This window comes from Odontesthes bonariensis, chromosome 22, assembly GCF_027942865.1.
Source record: "Odontesthes bonariensis isolate fOdoBon6 chromosome 22, fOdoBon6.hap1, whole genome shotgun sequence".
Classification (NCBI taxonomy): Eukaryota; Metazoa; Chordata; class Actinopteri; order Atheriniformes; family Atherinopsidae; genus Odontesthes; species Odontesthes bonariensis.
This window is the reverse complement of record NC_134527.1, coordinates 9,661,371-9,683,706: the sequence shown is the minus strand read 5'-3', so window position 1 is coordinate 9,683,706 and position 22,336 is coordinate 9,661,371. Positions and strand designations below refer to the sequence as shown.

The 22,336-nt window shown below is 42.3% G+C and overlaps 2 protein-coding genes across 5 annotated transcripts in view; both read right to left on the bottom strand.

Annotated features, from left to right (window-relative positions):
- Positions 1 to 30: 30 nt before the first annotated feature.
- slc46a2 (solute carrier family 46 member 2) lies at positions 31 to 9,267 on the bottom strand. The gene is given in 8 exon segments (XM_075455215.1): positions 31 to 1,573; positions 1,575 to 1,605; positions 2,480 to 2,636; positions 3,325 to 3,408; positions 6,575 to 6,746; positions 7,041 to 7,280; positions 7,559 to 7,729; positions 8,675 to 9,267. Coding segments are annotated over 8 exon segments (1,356 nt in total). The 5' UTR covers positions 9,149 to 9,267; the 3' UTR covers positions 31 to 1,546.
- Positions 9,268 to 10,277: 1,010 nt separating this feature from the next.
- palm2akap2 (PALM2 and AKAP2 fusion) overlaps positions 10,278 to 22,336 on the bottom strand; it is an 84,969-nt gene continuing 72,910 nt past the window's right edge. Inside the window, exons 10-17 of one of the 4 annotated variants that reach the window (XM_075456617.1) lie at positions 19,526 to 19,729; positions 19,011 to 19,373; positions 18,335 to 18,433; positions 18,143 to 18,244; positions 16,588 to 18,022; positions 16,260 to 16,438; positions 15,487 to 15,525; positions 10,278 to 14,257 (exon numbers count right to left, since the gene is read on the bottom strand). In XM_075456617.1, coding sequence (XP_075312732.1) covers positions 14,093 to 14,257; positions 15,487 to 15,525; positions 16,260 to 16,438; positions 16,588 to 18,022; positions 18,143 to 18,244; positions 18,335 to 18,433; positions 19,011 to 19,373; positions 19,526 to 19,729 — 2,586 coding nt within the window. In that variant the 3' untranslated portion in view covers positions 10,278 to 14,092. Of the gene's footprint in view, positions 14,258 to 15,486; positions 15,526 to 16,259; positions 16,439 to 16,587; positions 18,023 to 18,142; positions 18,245 to 18,334; positions 18,434 to 19,010; positions 19,374 to 19,516; positions 19,730 to 22,336 lie in introns of all 4 variants that reach the window. The other 3 variants (XM_075456616.1, XM_075456618.1, XM_075456619.1) reach the window with 3 other exon arrangements.

Below are 22,336 nucleotides of genomic sequence, written 5' to 3'. Positions count from 1 at the left end.
TTGATCTCGCAAGGTTGTCGGAAAATATGAAGAGAAATGATTTAGTCACAAATCTTAAAAAGTTTATTCATTTATTTAAATAAATTCCATTCACACAAATGTATGTTTGTGATAACATTCACTTAGACACCGATGCAAGCCTCTTCAACACAGAAGTGCAATTACAGATATATCTGTAAAGTAGTTCAAATAAATCCCCTTGTTATCCAGTAAGTACCTTAAAGTACTGCAACATATATACAAATTTTATATACGTACCTCTTATTTTTTTACCAATCCAACTATGTAGATAATTTACAGGAAATCGGACAAAGACACAGGCCAAGAAAGTGCTGTCATAACAGTGCAAAGTGCCGTGTAACCAAGCATTAAAAAGTAACAGCAACAACAATCCAAAATGCACATGGAAGTCCACATGAAATGACTTGAAAAGAAATCCTGACTCTTAACTGGGAAGCAGATGCATATGAATACGAAGAGATTTTCTTCCTTCTGGTTAATAGTTCACATTTCCTTTCAGTACAAGTAAATGATTACACAGCAGCAGGCGACGCTGTCGCTAACTATTTCAACCTTAAATCGTAATGAAATATTTAAAGTAATGCGGTGAGAAAGGATTGCACTTTACTTCAATCGCATTCCGTCTGCTGACAAAATGAAAGAAAGTGTCAAAAATGAACATTTCCTTTGTGATTATTTTTCATTTGTCCATAACCCTCAGCAAAATAGTTGCGTACCCTTGAAAAAGAGAGCTCTATACGAAAACCTTCTAATTTGAAAGTGAATACCCTCATATTATAGCAGAGTCCTTTAAGCCCATATTGTAGACATAAGTGTAACGTGTGTATACAGCTGAAATGACACAACTTGTGTAAATATCCAAACCAGCGAACAGTAACTGTGAGACAACGAATGAACGACTGGAAATTGTCAAGATGTTCGTGCACCATCAGGAGAAACCAGGTGTCCCGACAGCTGCCAAACAATTTTCATTTGATATCGAACAGGATTTTGGCAGACTGTCACACTTTCCCTTGATAAGAAAGATTTCCAGATTCAAATATCCAAACATCCTCCTTCCTTTAGTGATCCTCAGGGGCTTTTCATGTGTGACACGCTGTGTTGAAATCACTGTGGGTGCGTTGCATTCGAAATGACTCCCTGAGATAAGTTAACGCAATTTAGACTGGCTGATGAAGTCATTTGGTTTGTGACATCTGGTGAATCAGGGTCAAAAGATCAGCAATTTTCCTCTTTCACACACAATGCCCATTCACTGTACGTCATATGTCCACAAGGGCCTTCTTACAATACACCACCACAGCGTTTAATCTCATCAAACCATCATAAAATCATTCTTAAAATCATTCTTCGTTGCTCTATATTAGTTTCTGTAACGGCTGAAGGAGCCTGTTTCTGCTGCTCCAGCTGTATCATTAAAGGAAGTGAAATTAATTGTTACCGCTCACTTCTTGACCTCTTCAAGTCTCAGTTCCCTTCTGCCTTGTACAAACATGAACTCGCTGCCGGTGACAGTGTTGCTGCGTCAGTCTCCCTGAATCCTCTCGCAGCGTGGCTTTCCGAGCTGTTCTGCAGCCTGCAATGCTGGAAGGAGCAAAAGGGTGTTTACTTACTGCAGCACAAATATATGGGTTGTTTATTTTCATTTGACAATATTGAAATACATTAGCTCTCATTGTAGGGCGCACATTTAGTTAGCTTTTGTATATTTAATTTTGTCAAATACTTAATTTGTTGTGCTTTCTTTTGCTGGTGCTGTGGGGGAGTACCTTGGACTGGGCTGAAGCAATTGACTCTGGCTGGCACAGATTGACTGACTGAATGGCTGATTGGGTGATACCATCTGGAGTTCCATGGGGGAAGACTATGGAGTCTCTAATTTTTGCATCAGTTCTCTTTGCCTTTGTGATTTGCTTATTTTGTTCACTTTGTTTAGTTATTGGTCATTTAAGTTAATTCTTAAGCTAACTGTGTTTATTTACTTGTGTTAGTTAAATTTGTGTAGATGTTACCCTTCCCTTTTCCTCAGTGTGTCAATATGGTCTGATCAGCCAGTATTTAAGTCTGTATTTTTTGTTGTGTGTGAGGTCAGTTTTGTTTGTTTTGAGCAGTTAGTTTGAGGTTGTGTTATGTTAAAACCTTGATTTTATCTAGGTTTTAACTATATCACTTTCACTTTCTGTCTGTTAATACTGTACATTTTAGATACCTTATGCATTTTATTTTTTTTATCTTATACACTGACACTTTACACGGAGACATTTTTAAATTGTGTGTACTGTGATAGGGCTCTTATATTATTCACATTTCATTTTAATTATCTTTTTATTGGTAGTAGGACAAGGAAAAATGTCACTGCACATTGTACTGTGTATGATTGTGTAAGTGACAAATAAAACTATCTTGATCTTGAATCCTTCGGGCAAACCTGATAACCAATCTGTTAAGAGTACCGTACCTGATTGGTATCATCCCGAGCACTGTGGTGATGCTGGACAGCAGGAAGACGAAGCCTGGGAGCCAGTCCAGGGTCCTCTGATAGATCTTGGTGTAAGTGGGGATGTACGCCAAGCCAGCAACCTTCAGAGTCAACTGCAGGGAGGTGAGGGTGATACCTGATGGAGAAAGAAAACAAACAGCTGCGATGAGAAAAGGGAGCAGGTTTGCTTTCAACTTCCTGACATTGTTTGGATCACCTAATTTGACACGAGGCATCTTTATAGAAAAAAAAATTGCCCAAATTTTCTCAGTCAGTTTGGAGTATTGCTCGTTTTGCCATCTTCCTAGACCTTGACGAGTGAACCCAGTCTCTCTGTTTGAGAGAAAGGAAGCATGCCTCTCTCTGCTTCGTGGCAGAGCGGGCTCTTTATGATACGTCATCGTTGTGGTATGAACTGCTCTGACTGTCAGTTTGCTGTATGCCCTCAGAGTACACACACCATCGCCAGTCCTTACAACTACAAAGGCTGGTAGCTTGACTGAAATCTATGAACAGCTTCTTTTTTTCTATCTTTTAAAAAAAAATCAAATTACACAGGATGGTACAAATATGGGCATTTAAATGAAACACGGAACGTTTTCGATCAGCAGGCCCCACGGATACTGGATACTTTTCTTCAGCCTCACCTTCAGTCGTTTTTTTTTTTCTTTATTTCAATAATCCAAAACTAGCTTCAGGAAGCAACAAGCTGTACATACAGTGTAATAAAATATAATAAATACATTTAGGCTCATTTAATTTAGCGCTGTAGCCATCAATGCTGCGTCGCTACTTTTGCACATAAATACAGAAGTAGCACTTACCACATGAGGATGCTGGCACCTGTTGTGTGACCAGTGATCTGATTGTTGGCATCGGGATGAGTGCAAACAGGTTCAGTAAACGAGCTGCAGAAAAAAAAGTCGCGTCAGTTATCCTCATTTTCCATCCCCTCTCCACCACAGTGTCCTTTCACACAGCTCTCTTTCTAACACAGGGATGGAGATGCTAATATTTTTCTTTGGCCTTAAATGGAGCGGTAGCCAATTTTATATTTTGTCACACGTCACTTAAGGACCTTCAGCCTGTGTACACTCAACTATTCGGGACCCAAGCCCACCAACATAGCTGGACAGAAAATATGAAGTGGCAGATTGTTGCTGATCTGCTCAGTCTTCCAGATCAGCTTTTTACAGATCACATAGGACAATGATGTGTGGAATGTTTGATTGTGCAAAGAAAGGGCTATTTATATGTAAAAATTCTGTTTTCAATTCTTCGCCAGGCGTAAATGTGCTGCTGCAGTCTGGGATTTACTCCCCCTCAGCCGTTATTAGAAAGACTACAACAAGAAATTCAACATAGGATTGACATCAAGTTGGCATTCATTCAAGAAAAAAATGCTGCAATACTTAACAGATCAGTGGAAGGTACAGAGGAGGTTTCAATGGTGTCTCCAGAATTCAAATCTCCCGCTAACTGTTTTTTACACAATATCCAAACTTATAGTTAAGCCATGTCAACAATAGTACATTATTGGCATCTTTATCAAATGTGGCTAGCTAACAAACTGGTGACTGGATGTGACCGCAGTTTTTTTAAGTACATGTCAGCTTTTAACCCTTACCTCTGCTAGCTCAGATTTGTTGAAAAATGTCAAGTGAAAAGTTAACAAAAAAAGAGCAATTTATGGAGTCTCTACAGCAACTGAAAAAACAAATGAAAAGGTTTGGCCAGCCAGCCAAGAAAAAAAAAGTTAAGTAGTTTAAAATTGATATTGTTTTCACACTGAAAGTTAGACAAGGCAAATACCTAAGCTAATCCAGTTAGTAGCACCTCTAATGCTCAGGAAAACATTTCAGTAAAGCAGAATAAAATCAATGAAAGCACAAGTCCTTTTACAAATACATTTTTGTAGAGACTGAACAAAAAATAAGAATATGTTCATTAGCTAGTTGGAGCTGAGTTAGTTATTCCTGGCAGACACATCACGTCATTTTACTGCGCTGAGATTTTGCATGTGGCGTTGGACTGATCGAAAGAATCGGTTTTCTGACTGAGGAATTTGTGTTAATATCTGTTCAAGCTGAAAAATGAACATTTTGGTTGGCAACTTGTACAGTTGTTAACATCAGACACACAGACCCTTGGTGGATAAAAGGAAATGATTAGTTAACTGTAAGAGGCTTCTCCATAATGGCACATATTGGCTTATTGCATAGCAATCTTTTGGTAGAATACTGTCATGGCAGTATGCTAATGGGTTATAAATGTTCTTGTTGATTTGACTTACTTTGGCATAGACTACTAATAAGTTAGTAAAGTTCTTTATGGGCAGTTATCTCGATAACATTTCACATGAAGCAAGAATCCAATATAAAGATCGGCTCTGTACTGAATAATGAACATTGGCACTTCCTTTTATATCTCCTCCTCCAGTCTGTCTGCAAGATAGCACTGGAAAGCAAAGAAAACTAGAACTTCTATGGATTCTCGTTGCTCCCACTTCCTCGCTCTGCTTCCTTTATTTGTTGTGATTTGTGCTGATAACCTAGATAAGACCAAAGACAGGATTTGTGAAATAGGACAGGCTGACTTTTAACACAAAACATCAGCGAAAATTAAGGCAGAGTGATACGTTTCTGTCTTGATTTTGTGAGAGAGAAAAACTGAAAAAGACTCTCAGCACCCTGTTCTTATGGGAACTAAACCACCAATGGGACCATGTTGCCTGTTATTTGCATAGCAGCAGTATTGTGACTAAATTTCTGTTCCGAACACAATGCTTCAGATGGGAGTGATACATTAAGTTTGATCTAAATCTACTGGATTAAATCTACAAATAGACCATTTACAGAACTACAATGTATTTTTCCAAATAGATGTCACGCTAGTTCTTAAAAAGATTAGAATATATATCATTAACAGCAGCAACATAAACCACAAGCAAACTACCGGTTCCATCTTCACAGTTGTTTATGGTGAAGCAATAAAACTAGATAAAGGGAAGAGATGACGGGAGTGGCCTTAGAAAGTGATTTATAGCATAAATTTCCTGAAAGCAACACAGCATGAGATGCATCACCTTTTTCAGGAAGGAGTGACGTCAGACGTGAGCGTCTGATAATGTTCTGTGCCCGTCTGAGTGTAAGTGTGTGAATCATACTAGGGCACGTCTCCGGACACCCAGCCCCAAAAGTTTCAGTGTGTAACAAGAACAATCATTTTTTGGGAACAAAAAAAAATATATATGATTAAAAGCTGTTACTATTCGTCTCTAAAAACAACTAAAGATTATTTGCTGTGTTTTTATAACCTTAGAATGAACCGTTTGCACATCTCTATTAGCGGAGTGGCTCCTTCCCCACTGAATCGCATGGAGAAGTAATTGTTCAGAGGGCAACGAAAATCGATACAGATGCTGTTTTGTGTGAAGATTGAGAGTGAAACAATTTGTGAAAGGGACGATCATGCTGACTAGGTAATGCAGGAACAGGTAACGGCGTCTAAATCGACCTCATCAAAGATCGTGAAACATGAAGGAGCTGGGTTTTGGGTTAGGTTAAGGTTTACCCAGATGGAAATCACTGATGAAGAACAAAGGTCTTAGTGGCTAGATGGTATTTGAAATCAGTAATTGTAACAAATTGTTACTTTTAATTTTGTCTGAACAATAAAATGTGTAATTTCTACACACAAAGCATCTATATATATATATATATATATACATATATATATATATATATATATATACATATATATATATATATATATATATATATATATATATATACATACATAGATATATATATTTCATTTAATATATATTTATATATATGTATATAAAATGATATGATACAAATAATTTTTCACCCAGATTCATATCCGCTATGTTTAAATCAATTAGCAGGGATAAATATTACATGTTATGCATGCAGTCCACAACCTGATTTCACCAAAACGCAAGAAATAAGTAAAATTTTTAAAGACAAAAAAACTTTTAGGAAATGATGGAACATGAGTTGGTTGCAAATTTATCACAAGCCTTGCCTCATCCGGGACTCTCAGCCTTACCGATGTAGAACATGGAGGTTGTTTTGACGAAGGTCATGACGAAGATGCCCGAAGCGAACGACAACATGCCGATCAGGATCATTGTGAATTCGCTGACACAGCGACGGAACACAATGACTCCAATGAAACTGGTGAAGAAAATCCCACAACCAGCTGCGTTCCCATAACCAACCTGAAGAAGTGGAGACAAGAGACAAAGGTGAAAGAATAGGAGATGAGAGGAAAATAAGTGGAGCTGACCTAAAAAAGAACAAACCACAAAGAGCAAGTAAAACAATGGAATTGAATAGAAAAGAAAATCTGCAATATCAACTAAAAGGAAATCTGTATGGTGGACAAGCCACACAGTTTTAGAAACCAACAATTCAAAGAACTTTCAAAGCAGTAAGTTAGACCTCTAATTAATCTACAAAGCAAGAACATCACAAATAGAATATCTCAATCTGAAAAGACGGTAAAACATTACTTGTGTGGCGCTCCAGCTGAGCGGGGATTTTAGCACAAAGGAGCCCAGTATTTCGATGGCTCCACCCACTGCAAAGTCGTACAGGAAGGCAGCCGCAAACAGCAGAGCCAGATTCACCAGGTTTATCCGAGCAGGAGCAGGAGCCACTAGAGAATCAGAGGAGGAGGAGGTGGAGGAGGAAAAGGAGGAGGAGAGGAGGTGGCAGTTCTCTTCTGGCTCCTCTTGGCATACTTGTTTCACCTTTAATGGAGATGACATGCACACACTCAACATCTGTATTGTGCAAAACATGAGCTCCCAGTTGTGCTAAATAGAATAACTCTGGGTGAATGTGAAGGTGTGCGGCAGTCAAACGGATTCATCCCAAAAATAATTTAGTAATCAAGTTAAGAGACTAGGTGTGAAGCTGGCGGACATATGTGTTCGAACAGTCAGCGTAGGATGAGCTGGTGCAGCCTTAGCTAATAAAAAATATATACATAAATTAAAAAAAGTACTCTTTATAATATCAGACTGACCTGCAGCAGGACTATGGAGAGTATGAGGCAGAGCAGGTGCAGCAGTGTGCTCACAATGAGCAGGATGGTTCCATGTCCCAAACTGGAGCCGTACAGCTGGAACAGATGGCCAGACACCAAGCTGCCCACCAGACCTGCCAACCCGTACAGCAGCTCCACTCTCATCAACACCTGCACAGAACACGGGCCTGTTAGTTCTCCAGAAAGCCCTGTTTTGGTTTCTGTCCCTTTAAATAGCCAAAAAGGCAGGCATTATGAAAAACGTGGGGGTCTAGATGAGTTAGGTGAAGGTAAAAATAAGCAGTTCAAAGTTTGAGAAGTTTGAAGGGGAAGCACAAACCTTCCCCTGTTGTGGGCTTTGAGCAGTATCTTAACATAAAAATCTATAAACATGCTGAAATAACACAATTAAACAGATGAATGTACTGAGAAACATACGGAAGCCAAAAGCAACCCTGCCCGCTATTCCTTCTTTTCTTTCTGATTATCTGCCATATTCTCGACATCACAGGTTAATCATTCTGTTATCACGAGATAACAAAGCGTGTTTGTCTGCGATAATGGGCTAATGTATACAGAGTTTTATGGAGGAAACTGCCTTTTGTTTGCTTTAGATCACAACATGTAGCCTGTTGTGGGGAGAAAACAAGCTGTTTTCTGTTGGGCTTTTTGTGGTGATGGGAAAACAACTTCTACAAGCCTTAATAATGAAAATATATTAACCCCTAATCTAAAAAAGGGGGGTGGGTTATCTCCAGATAATAAAATAACTAACTCGGTTTCACCTGTAATGAATTCACAAACAAGTGATCTTGAGGTGATGACGTAAAAACACTTTTTTGGCCTCCCTTGGCTCCCACAGAAAGGGATAAAAGAATGTGAATGAACTCTAAAAAAAAAAAAGCAGCTCATATATAGAAGTAATATTATATTTCTCATTACGACAAATATATTAGTTTATATCTATACATGCATTTTGTTTGTTTAAATCTTGTTTTGGTTTTTTTGTCCTCCATTATTTGCCTGTTTGACACAGCAAAGCACGTTTCTGGACATGGTGATTCACTCATATAATGCACAGATGCACAGATTCACTACTACAGGCACTTCATGCACCTTTGAGCGGTCGGTCGCCGTGGTGCGCAGCGACACCAGGGTCATCACGCCGGGCCAAAAAGTGCTGAACCCACCGGAAAGCCCGTAGAGAACCGCCGCCCCGAACATGAACGTCAGCGGGAGGCTGCAAATGACCACCACCAGCAGGACCAGCCTGGACAGCAGGTATCCGCTTAGTGGCACCACGATGGGCGCTCTCCTCCAGCCGCGGTCGCTCAGCTTGCCCAAGATGAGCGAAGGTAAGATCGGAACAAACCGGATGATGAGGCTGTAGATCATGAAGAAGTCCGTCATGGCTTTCTGCTGGCTGTCCTCTCTGGAGAGACCGGGGTAGGTGGCGTTGACACACCGGTCTCTCGCCACCATCCGGAGCGCGGTCTCGAAGAGCGTGTTGCCCAGCTGCTCCAGCATGATGATCGGCTCTATCTGCCGGAGCATCGCGAAGGATGCCGCGCACAAGTTCGGCACCACCATGGCTTCAGTTTGCAGTCTGTTGAAGCCAACGTGAGGATATGAAGAAGTGACAGTTGTTCTTGGGTTCAGCAGAAGGCATGTGTGTGCTCACCAGAATAAGTAGTGTGTGGCTGCGGGGTGGGGCATTTCACGTCTACTTCCTCGTCGTTTATGCTCAACTTGGGCAGTGTGTTGTTACTGATTTCAGGGAAGCGCCTCCCAGCCACATCCTCTGCCACACAATTTCACATGTGCATTGTTAGTTGGACCTAACAACCTTTATTTACCCTTCAGTGACTCCTTCATGGCTTGTAGTGGTGACAAGTGACTTTTAACCTACCTGCTAAAACCGATCAGCTGAAACTCTTAGATCTTAGATAACGTTGCACGTGTGTTTGTTTATTTACTATTTCTTTACATGCAGTCTAGTGTAAGTTTTTAGACCAATTTCTAGGTATTTCATGCAGCAGTATATGAGATTATTAACGGTAAATCAATTTACAGGGACCTATATTTAGAAACTCCATCTTTGTTGAGCAGCTTATGACTGGACTTTATTCTAAAATAGACGATTTGTTCATAGAAAGTGAATAATGTTTTGAATGACTTTTTACAGCCAAAAGATCTTCATTAAACACTGATATAAAACTTGAAACTGGTAATCCTGGCTTAATGGGGAAGCCGGGGCCTGAAACAAGCCGTTTTTTGTTTTTTTGTCCCCTTAATGACAGTTATGTGTTTGATCTCTTAATGACAGTTACAGTATGTGTTTGATTTCTTAATGACAGTTACAGTATGTGTTTGATTTCTGCAGTAATGCAATCCCTGTTGAAAGTGCACACAAACACAAGCTCATCTCTGCACTAACCACAGGGGACTTTCAAAGCTGGCAGCTCACCGGTGACAAACAGCTCTAACCTCGACAGAAAAACAGGTTAGAGAACAATTATAGCCAAAATGTTACCAAAGTGAAAGCGCATGGAAGAGCTCCTTGCAGTGTTTCTGTTTCTGTATTAAAATTCTGGGTCCCATGTTTAGATAAAACAGTGACTGCATGTTGAATGAAAAGGTCATAAATAATTCACGTAAAGCGTGAAAAAAAAAGAAAAAAAAAACACACACACAAATGAACCACTCGCACACCCCACACTTGCAGGTCTTGCTTTTAATGAGAAAATATTCATAATATGTATGGTAGGAGTACAACTGTGAGCCTTACATGTGCTATAAAAAAAGAAAAAAAAGAAAGCAGAGTATGAGCATACAAGTGGTTAACATAGGAACGGAGGCTATACTTTATATAATAAGGTTGCTTTATCACACACAGATGGTGTGGGTCCCACACTGGAGCTGTGGAGCTTCTGCTGGGCAAAAAACAAGCTACCAGCATTGTAAATGATAAATAAAATCATCTCTGCACCACGACTTCAAACATCGAAAGCATAATAATATTAATAATAATCATATCAAATCACACAATGCAAAGATTCAGCCGTGTGTGCATGATGTCTGCTAACGACAGAGGGGCCTCTTTGTGTCCTTTGAAGCCGGACTGACCACAGTGTGCTGTTACAGCATGCTGTTACAGCATTACAGAGTGCTGTTACAGTGTGCTGTTACAGCATGCTGTTACAGCATTACAGAGTGCTGTTACAGTGTGCTGTTACAGCATTGCAGAGTGCTGTTACAGCATTACAGAGTGCTGTTACAGCATTACAGTGTGCTGTTACAGCATTACAGAGTGCTGTTACAGTGTGCTGTTACAGCATTGCAGAGTGCTGTTACAGCATTACAGAGTGCTGTTACAGCATTACAGTGTGCTGTTACAGCATTACAGAGTGCTGTTACAGAGTGCTGTTACAGCATTGCAGAGTGCTGTTACAGTGTGCTGTTATAGCATTACAGAGTGCTGTTACAGTGTGCTGTTACAGCATTGCAGAGTGCTGTTACAGCATTACAGTGTGCTGTTACAGCATTACAGAGTGCTGTTACAGCATTACAGAGTGCTGTTACAGTGTGCCGTTACAGCATTAGAGTGCTGTTACAGCATGCTGTTACAGAGTGCTGTTACAGAGTGCTGTTACAGCATCACAGTGTGCTGTTACAGCATTACAGAGTGCTGTTACAGTGTGCTGTTACAGCATTAGAGTGCCGTTACAGTGTGCTGTTACAGAGTGCTGTTACAGTGTGCCGTTACAGCATTAGAGTGCTGTTACAGCATGCTGTTACAGAGTGCTGTTACAGAGTGCTGTTACAGCATCACAGTGTGCTGTTACAGCATTACAGAGTGCTGTTACAGTGTGCTGTTACAGCATTAGAGTGCCGTTACAGTGTGCTGTTACAGAGTGCTGTTACAGTGTGCTGTTACAGAGTGCTGTTACAGTGTGCTGTTACAGCATTACAGTGTGCTGTTACAGAGTGCTGTTACAGAGTGCTGTTACAGAGTGCTGTTACAGAGTGCTGTTACAGTGTGCTGTTACAGAGTGCTGTTACAGTGTGCTGTTACAGCATTACAGTGTGCTGTTACAGAGTGCTGTTACAGAGTGCTGTTACAGAGTGCTGTGGCAGCCACAGTGAATTTGGGAGGAAGCCTTTGCACGCCACGAATGGAGTTTATGTACAAAGAACACCGCTCTGCTGTTTCAGTTCTCCCAAAATGTGTGTTTATTTTTATCATTCCTTCAAATACTTTAAAATAAAATATTAGTAAATTTTTAGGTCCTATTTCATTTCGGGGATGGAGTATTGAACACGTCACAAAGGCCTGAATTTCTGGCACTTTGTTTCTTTCAGAGAGCACATTACCAGACAGCCCAGCCAAATAACGTGCCGACGATCACTCGTCCTAGACTCAAACCACAGACACAAGAGTCGATACAGTCAAGAATTAGTGGAACGTGTCCCGCAGTTTGTTTGGTTTTCTTTTTTTTTTCACAAGTTCTGCAAGCTGACCTCGGTGTGCGTTCAAATATTTCAGGCCTTTATCCGAGGGTTTTAACACGTGTGCTTGTGAGCACGGAGGTCCGTGTCTTGCGGAAGGACACTTGAGCGGGACACGCTATCCAGACACGGTGGTCAGAACTGTGGACTTTGGTTTGCAGGGATAAAAACCCTTTCCTCCATGCTGCTAACATTCAAACAGAGAAATGAATCTCACAGGCTTTGATGTGCGACCTAGAAAAGAACAAAGAGTACAAAGAGCGTGCTACTTTTCAGATGAAGTGGTTAAAAAAAAGAATTCTGCTTCCTGAGCCACATCTGGGCTCCCAGGGAGAAACGTGCGCTTCTTTGATTTCTGCACCGCAGCATCATCCCACTCACAGAGACCTGTATCGCTTTAGATTTTCAAGAGGCTATTTTGCAAAAAAACAAAACAATCACATCATCAACAATACATATGGTAAAAACAGTCTGACCGACAGTATGATAAGACAACCCCCTTGAGCCTTATTGCAGCCTCTTAAAAGGCGTTTTCACCGATAGCGAGTTCCTGCCGCCGTGTGCTTGTCTCAAGTAACGAAAGAGGTGTAAATCCATGCACACAATCGGTACTTCCTACACTGACTTTTTTCTTCGAAATAACAACATCCTGTTTCGGTATAACAAATTTCTATAAAAAGCTTTTCATGTCATTTTTCATCAAACCTTTATCCTCAGTCTGCAGAGTACAGAGCAGATACACGGCACGTGCTCACACATCAAATACACAGTCTTACCTCAGTATAATACATGAAACGACTGCTTACATCTGAAAGCGTAGGTCAACAAAGCCACACAGCCACAAAAGCTAAAATAAGTGATTTTTCAGAGTATAAAACCCATGACCCAGCCCTTTAATCACTCCACACGGACGTAATTTCCCCAAATATTTCCTTCTGTTTGCATTTTATAGACAAAAAAGTGACAAAAGAATAGTGATTATAGACAAACTCTCTATTTAATGTGGTTGCTTATTCTCTCTAAGGTGTACTGAAACGGTAGTTATTCAGGATAGGAGAGGATAAAATACACCATACATACCAACAACTACTGACAGTCTAAGGCAAAGTTAGCGTTGCTAGTTTTGCAGAATTCCTCACTAGCATTTAACAATTCAAGGACGCTGACTGTCAAGCCGGCACTTCAGATTAAATGCAGACGCTTGAAAAAATATATAAAAGCTCCCACCAACACGTCACACTTGTGTTAGACCTGCACTGTGGTGTACTGTGGCACTGCAGCGTGCACAACTTAAACAAAAAAAAAAAACACTCGGGGCGTGATGCTGAGTATTGCCCCTTTTGGTTCACTTCCTTGAAAAATCTTTCCAGTCTTTCTGCGGCATTATCTAAGGACAGCAGAATCCTGAAATTTCGGAAATGGTGTGTGGTGGCGGCGGCCTCTCCTTGAGTTTTTTAAAAGCCACTCCAAAACGCTTCTGCTTCTTTTTTTGTGTCTTCCTGTCCCGTACTTAAATATTTGGAAACGACCGGGGGATTATTCCGAAGCGCACACACAGCTAAAAGCCTCATCGGTAATTCTCAGGCGACTCGATCTTTAGAGCTTAGCCCGTGGTTCAATACTAAAACTGCAAATAGATGAAAAATCCTATGAAATAATTCAGGCGTCTACCACCTCGTGAAAACATCTCATCCTAAAACGTCTGAACATCGTCCGCAAACCACCATAAAACCCTCACAAAGTGTCTCTTGCGTCGCTGACTCTTGAGTCTCCAAAGACACCTCGATACCTTAGAAATTTCTCACATACTGAGTCACTTAACACGCTGCTACACTTTCAATTCCCAACCTTGATGCATCTCATCGATAGGCCCCATTGGCTCAAGCCAGTGGGATCATGTGATCATCAGGATATTCTGTTAGAAAAAAATAAATACTGTTTAATCTCCAGTCCTTTCTCCTCCTATTTTAAATCTGTCTTTCCGTCTCTACATCCTCCTCTTCCTCCCGCTGTCCACTTGGCCGTTCACTCCTCCTCTTCTTCCTCCTCCTCCTCCTCCTCCTCTTCCTCCTCCTCCTCCTCTTCCTCCTCCTCCTCTCCCTCCTTTCCTTCCTCGTTGGCATAGATACCGGCCTCCCATTTCAGTGCCATGTTGCTTTTCCTCCTGGTCACCCGAGTGGCTTCCAAAACCTGACAAAAATAAAAAAGCAACCCATCAGATTCAAACCCAGTCAGAGCAACGCCATAGGTAATAAGTGCATGCTTTGCCCAATTTTGGGGGGCAACATAAGGGCAGCATGGTAATAAAAACTCACCACAGTGACTGTAACATGACATGCAGTGTGTGTTAAACACTGACGGAGCGCTCAGGTTAAATCACCCTGCATGGAATTTTCACTGATAACGACTTTAAATCCCACCTGTCCAAATAAACTACCAAGACTAAACGCCCCAGCAGTGTTGAACAAAACAGTCCCTCTCACATCAAGATAAGCACACGTATATGACAAATAAATCTGCACACAGGGAGAAGACTTTGTGGACAAAAAAAAAATCCAGGATAACTTCAGGGCAGGGTGACGGTGAAGTGGACTGTGGGTGAAGGGGCGGGTCTAAGTGTAGCAGCAGCATTAAGGTCACATTATGGTTCTGTTCATACTGTGACCTCCAGTTGATGACGATGACAGCATACATAAAATAATGTACATGCATGCACGAAAGGCTCATATGTTCTGTTAGGAACCTCCTCATCTGATACATTTCTTTAATCAAGTTTGCTATGAGGAACTATGGGTTTTTGACACTGTATTTGACACCTATTTCATAAGAAAATGATCAAATAAGCAAAAAACACAAAAATATACGTATTCGTTAGTAGTTTTGATAGCAAATAAATGTGTCACGAAATCTATACTTTCAATTCTGCAGAGAATCTTGACGAATAACCTCTGAGTAAGTGTGAATAACTGAGACTGTACACTATTGGGGTCAAAGTGGCAAGGCTGTGTAGGTGGGTCAAAGGTCACAAAAAAAAGGATGGACAAGCACATGCGGAACCAACACCACAAAACAAGACGACAAGCAGACCTGGGATCAGAGGTAAGAATAAAATAAATGTTTCCTTCATAGAAACTACCCACTTTATGGTTTTTAAACGGGATGTTTGCAAATAAATAACACATTCCCGTTTAGGTTTCTGGCACCGCTTTCATTGGAAGGCTAAGTGACAAAAGACAGTCACTGTCCACGCTTTGACTAGTCTTTTCAAAGCATCCTCCTCCGGTGTTCAATATGTTTGAAAGTGGAATGTTTTGAATCTTTAAAAGCGTACACTGTAATGGTCCAAATACAATTCTGACCCAGGTCTGTCAGTACAGGCAATTAAAGGAGTGTCAAGGTTTCGGGGTGGAAAAAGGTACCTCTGTGGTTACCTCGTTAGCCAGCAACAAATGGGCATACTGACCAGCCAGTAGGAGAGAAGCAACAGTACAACAAGTCAACATGTGTCATGTCATCATGGATAAACAACAACAGAGTCAGCTGCTAAAGACAACCCCACAGCATGAAAACTGTGGGTGCAATGTCGAACTGTTTTGGAGTATATCATCTATCCATGGTTGGATTTTTCTATCTTTTCTTCTATATGAATAGCGTGCATTATGGATCATGATATGAAACATTAGCTTGTGTCATTGTTTTCAGCCTGAGTACCTTAACGAAACTTAAACAAACTGTCAAAAGTTGGATTCAGAGATTTTAAGGAGAGACCTCGAATAGAATAGAAAAATACTTTATTCATCCCCCAATGGGGGAAATTCAAAAATAATATAATAATAATAACTAATGAGCCAGAAGAAAAATCCCCAGCCTCTGTAACTTACTTTCAGTTTCAGGCAGGGAATTTCCCTTGGGTGTTGTACGGTATTAGCTCATACCAATTTGATCAGCCACAAAAGTCAAACATGCTTGTGATGTGTGATCACTCACTGAGATAGTTCCTGTTTCTGGGAATATCCACAGGTTTGGTTTCTCTGTCTAAGATCACAACCTAACTGTGATAACTAGTAAACGGCTACACACACCCTTTAAGGATTTGGAGTTCTCTATTGTGGATAACTGTTGTTTTTGTAGAGCACGTGACAGTGAAGAAACACCTCTCTCCCTTTCTTTTTTAAATGGCTGAAACACTTACGCTGTTGTCCTCCATTTTCTCCTTCCTCTTGACCTTGTGCGTTTCATAGTCTTCCATAAGCGTCTGCATGAAGTTTTTGGGCCGTGACCCTCCGGAGTCCTCACTGCCAGCATCAGACAGGGCTCCTTCAGAGGGGGAAGGCGAGACAGGCGGCGCGGGACGAACTTTCTCGATCTTCCCTGCAAACCACAAAGAAATAACCTTACTGGTTTACTGAGGCAGACTCTTTGATCCGGTGCCCTGATGCTTTACATTCAAAATGAAGAAAGCCATGGCTGATCTTATCAGACGTGTATTTACAGACTCTTGTATCCAATGAGAAACTAACCTGGTGCTGTCCGTGCTGTCAGTGTGAGTCTTGCTGGCAGGCTGTTGCTCTTCATCTTATCTGCTTGGGAAATGGAAGTCTGCCTCACTCCTGTCCTCACAGGCCCATGACTGTTGCTGGAAGTGTTGCTCGGCTGCACAACGATAGCAGGCTTCGCCTCCCTCTGCTTCTTCAGCTCTTCCTCCCTCTGCTGTGCTGCTCGGATCTCCTCCTCTATCATGGATAAAGTTCGCTGCTTCTTGGAGCGGAGGCGGAACGGGCCGCTGGCCGGCTCCACCTCGGGACCACGTGCCGAGGCTGCTGTGCTCCGCAGCTCGGCCGCTTCTGAGTATTTACTGAAGTAGCTGAACTCCGATTTCTCCGGGCTTGGGGGAGAAGGGGGACGGTATACTGGGGCTGGCCTTGGGACAGGACCCGCTGGGGCAGGAGCCGGAGCTGGAGCCGGAGCTGGAGCTGAGGAGGCGAGCGCTCTGGTGTAAGAGGATTGGATTTTGATCCTGGGGCCTCCGTTTCTGGGTCTCTGTGGTGGTGAGACGGGCTGAGAAGGTGGAGGAGAAGGTGCCTGGAGCTGTGGTTGTTGAGCTGGACAGGAGAGCTGTTGTGATTCTGACGGCTTCTCTTGGGGAATCACCCTCACCAGTGGTTGCACGTCTGGCTGTGGAGACGGGTTGGATGGCGCAGGACTGGACGACACAGGTGACTGGAAACTGGGAGCTCCACCAGAAGACACAGGGGAGGAAGAAACTGGCACCGGGCTACTTGTAGAGGCGGAGGATGGAGACACAGGGGCGCTAAGTTGTGAAGAGTTGAAGTCAGGGGGCTGCCAGTCCCCTCCATTCTCAGCTGCCAGGGCACACTGGATGGCATTTTGGACGAGTACCCCTGCGTGGTACTCCAGCTCGTCTTCTGTTGGACTGAAAATGGTCTGCCCGTTGACTGGGGTGGTGGGCCGGGGGGTGTGCGGTGACACAGGGGTCAGTGGCAGTGGGGTCGGGGGAAGGGAGGCCCCGCTGTCAGAAACATTATCCAAGCTAAACAGGGTGGTGTCCTGAGAGCGGACAGACAACTCGTCTAATCCTGAGTCAGACTCCTCTGGGTGAAAAGACGGATGAAAATGACTTTTCCCTTCCTCCTCCTCTTGCAGGATTGTCATTACAGCCCGAGCGCACGTAAATTCTCCCGCAGGTCCGTCATCAGACCAGGTCACGTGAGTCTCACCAGTTTCTGGAAGAATGTCGCTGCTCCCTTTGCTGCCCCTCGGCACAGATTTTGAGAAGGGTTTGGCAGAGTAGAATTCAGGAGCGACATCCTTCTTGGTGGGCACGCCTTGCAGAAACTGCCTCCGAGCAGATGAGAAATTGATCTGTTCCTCCAGAACATCCTCCTTCCTGGTTAGTTCTGGATCAAAGGTTACCATTGTGGTAGGACCTGATACCTGTTGCAGCAAACATAGATACAAACCGATTGAGGCACAAAGGAGAAGGATAGAAAAAAAAAACAGATTTTATGTCCTCATGACCTATGCCGTATGACTCGTAATGTGTATATGTGTTACCTGTGTGTACATATAAGGGTCAATTTGTTGCTGCTGTTTCCTCTCCTGGTATTTCTTGAGCGACTCCAGCTGCTCTGCGTCCAGCTGATCTTCCAAAGGGACCTTGAAAGAATAAAGCAAGCAAACCAATCAATCAATCTGTCAGGGAGTCACCAGAGTTGGAGGAGAAAGACAAACTGACTGGGGCTCTACCTCCTTGGGAGGGTTCCACCAGCGCTTTGCGATCCCAGGGTTCTTTTTGACTGCCTGGTCTTTGATCAGCTCTTGGCGTTCACGCTCCAACTCCTGAACCTGATGGGAAAGACATCCAGGAGAAGAAGAGCGTAAATATAGGCATTTTAATTCTACTATTCACGACACTATTTCCAAGCATTTTCATGATATATATATATATATATATATATATACTGTATATACTGTATATATATATGATGTAATACTGATGCTGGATTTATAAACATTTCCTTGAGTGTCATTTTGCCTACTTTAGAAATGTCACTTCCTTAAAATCTAGGAAATAAAGGAAGTAAAACACATCTACTCTAAGTTATATAATTTGTGGTTATTTTTGTGTTGTGGATGGGAAATGATCAGCATGGATAGAGTGCTTGTTCGAGTCAAGTGTTTACAGGTAGGGGTAAGTTGTCGCCAAGCAATGAACTGGGTGTGTTAGATCAGCTTTGAGAGGCTTTATTTTGTACAATTTCGGTCTGACTAACGTATTTAAATGCATTTTACAAGTCAGTTTAGCTCGTTCTAACTCAGTAATTCGTTTTCTCTTCATTGCACACGTACTGACTGGGTTATGTAGCTGTTTCTCTGAAGTGTGTATCTGTGACATCTGACACGTTATCTAACAGCCATCTACCTCCTCTGAGGGTCGTCTCCTCGTCACCCTGACCTGCTGCTCTTCTCCGGGGGTGAAGAGCTTCGCTGGACGTCTCTCCTCCTGAAACGCTCGCAGCTCGAACTTTGCACTGCCGCGCCCCGGCTCGCCTCCCTGCACGTGGCCGTTGGTCCTCACGGGGGACTCCGCTTGGTGGACGAAGATGCTCTGTCTTTGACCCTCCACAAAGACCGGTTGGTGATTGACCGGTGAAGAGGCTGACACGCAGACAGAGGGAGAGCTTCCCTCAATGCTGATTGGTTTGATGTGCTCTGACGGAGAGGCATTTCCATTGGTGGGTACATCTGAGGCCGCGTCTAACACCTGGTCCAGGTAACGGATCTCCTGTAACCACAGAAAGTTTCGAAATTGCTGGTGTGAACAGCTGTACTGCATATCATGATATAGGTGTATAATGTTGGTTGTTAGGTTGTGATCTTAGACAGAGAAACCAAACCTATAAATAAAGACAGAAAGCATCAGAATACCTGCATCACCTCACTGTCAGGAGTCTCTACTTTCACACCAGCACTGTAGGCTTGGTTAGTGGTGAGGCAGCCATGTTGGATCTGCTGACTCTCCAGTTCCATGTTTGCAGACCTGTCAGTAATAAAGCTGACTGATTCCTGGAAACTGACGCTCTTCAGGGCTCGCTCTCTTGGTATACCATCACTGACATCCTCTGCTGCCCGCCACGGTTTCTGTGTAACAAACAAACAAACAACGTGTGTTTAAATGAGGTTCTGCAGCAAAAGGCTGTCTGATGATCAGTTTAGGCTCAAATTGAGGTAAAAGACACTTAATAACTGCCCTTAAGTCTTCTTCTTCAAAGCTCTCTCACTAAAACACAGACACACCTCATACCGATCTGACTGTCTGCAATGCAGCAGTTCAGAGTGTTCAGTTAATCCTCTGCAGTGGCACAGCGCTGCTGTCCACCATTAGGGGGCACCAAATCACATACTGCTGCTTTGACACAGACCGCAACTGCAACAAACATTTCCTTGTATTTTAATAGTTTTCAGTGATTCTTAAAAGGTACGTGAAGTATTCTTTCAGCTGAATACCCGAGAGACAAACAATAATTGAGATGGTGAAACTTTTCCTTACACATGTTTATAGCTGTGGACTGAAAAATGCCAGCTCAGGCAGGTGGGCTTAAAACAATAGCATTTTTTGGGAGAAATTAAAATGAAGTCAGCTTTTTTTTCTTTTTTAAACTGGAGATTACGAAGGAAAGAAAGGAAATGCCACTAGAAACACTGTGGGTCCTTGGGCTTTAAAGATTGATACGCTCTGTTACACACATTGTCTCCCCAAACTCATCTTTTCATGGAGCAACTTCACTCAAGTGTTCTGGATTAAGTGTTTGGCTCAGGGCCAGAGTCTATAATTGCCCCCTGCGTTGGTGACAGGCATTGTTACAACTTCTTCTATAACTGCTGGACAATTATATAAATTGCGGTGAAACGTCCCTCTAAATGTCTTCCTGATGGAACTGACTCTGTAACAAACTTGGGACTTCAGACCATATAATGTAAAACCTTTTAATAACAGTGACATATTCTGAATGCCAACAAATCACCTGCAGTCATCTCTTGTAGGCGTTATTTCGCTGACATTGAGATTCAGCAAAGGACGAAATCAATACACGACATCATGCAGGAGACCAGGCCAGTGACCTTCTGATTCAGTAAATCATCCATTCCACACATTCCAGACACACTGTTAGTGACTCGGTACATTTACACACTCCTGCCTTTATGACCCGTCTCTTTGTCTGTCTGTGGCTCACTGGCAAAGGCTCTATTGGCTTCCCTCTTTAGGGCCTTGTACCCATTACACCTCTTCCTTAAGGATGTGTTTATTTCCAGGAGTCTCTGTTGACCTCTGTCTTTGTAATCTGCGTGTGCGTGTCTGTGTGTTTGTGTGTGTGGGGATTTAATGAGGATCACTTAAATAAATTCACAGTACAAATAAAGCACGTACAGCCATAAGAAGGAGCTTTTTCAGCACCTCTCACTTTAAAATGCCACAGCCATATAACCTGACAGCCATATTTTCATACTTATGGGAATTCCTACTGACAATAAGGATTTTTTGTAAGGATTTTACAAGATCTGTGTCAGATTTCAGCCTAAAGAATTAAACAATCTTCTTTTATCCGTTCTCTCCCTGAAACCGCTCATTCCTCGGCACTTTCAGCCCTCCGTCCCCCCCACCTCCCCCTTCCTCTCTTGCTTCCTCTCTCCTCTCTGGGAATGTTCGTAAGCAGAAACAGTGGTCAGTGAAGTCACATGGAGGATTATGGTAGACTGGCTGTTGAAAAAGCCCTCTTGTCTCTCTCAGAATGAAGCAATGATTTCCTCTCCCCTTTATTGCTGCCTCCTCCCTCCTCTGAAAAAAGTTCTGAGGGCCTTTTGGTGTCCCATCGGGCTCAGTCATGTGCAAATTCTTTACTTTGTGTCTCATGAGGATGAAAATAATACATATCAGAGTAACAACTTCAGGTTTTCTTATGTACACATTTACCCCAGTGAGGTTCTCTGTGTTCACACTAACTAACTATCCCAGGAAGACTTGCATCCCAGGCTGAACAGAAACAAGCAAGTTATTCATCCTTTGGTCAAGAGGGAAGTAAGTTATTCAGTTCCAGTGGGATAGATGGGTATAAACACAAAAAACAGGCTAATTAATTTGTGGCAGGTTTACATGAAAGCGCTGTGTGGAAACAGCACAGGAGTACCTCACCCGAGTGTTATAGGAACGTCTACCTGTGTGGATATGTGAGCACACTTAGGCAAAGAAAATAACTAAGCATCTGGTGCAAGAGCCTTTTACAATGCGTCTTCACTTATTCGTTAAAGTCAACCCGTTTTACCTGTCGATTAAAGATGTCTGTCATTCTTAGAACTGTAAGTCACAGCAAACCCAGACACAGAGGCTGTGTGTTTAAAAAAAAAAAAGCACCGAACTGCGCTCGGTCACATGACCGTCTCTGACTCCTAAACTCGGTTGTCGAAATCAGGAACACCAGCTTACTGGACAGAGCTTCTTTTTTTTTTTTTAGAAGGAATTAAATCAAACTGAAAAGAAATTGAAGTATGTCCTTCCTTCAACTAATATTTCAGATGGCAGAGGCTTTGTGGATCCCACGTCCCACGGGCGCCAGCACATAAAGGCCAGTGTTGTTTGTCCAGCGGTAGATATTTGTTTTACATTTTTTCCATATCAGAAGTACCTGATAATATCCTTGTAAAGAGAAATTTTGTCAGTAGATTTAGGGACTTTTAGACCCCTATACTGAC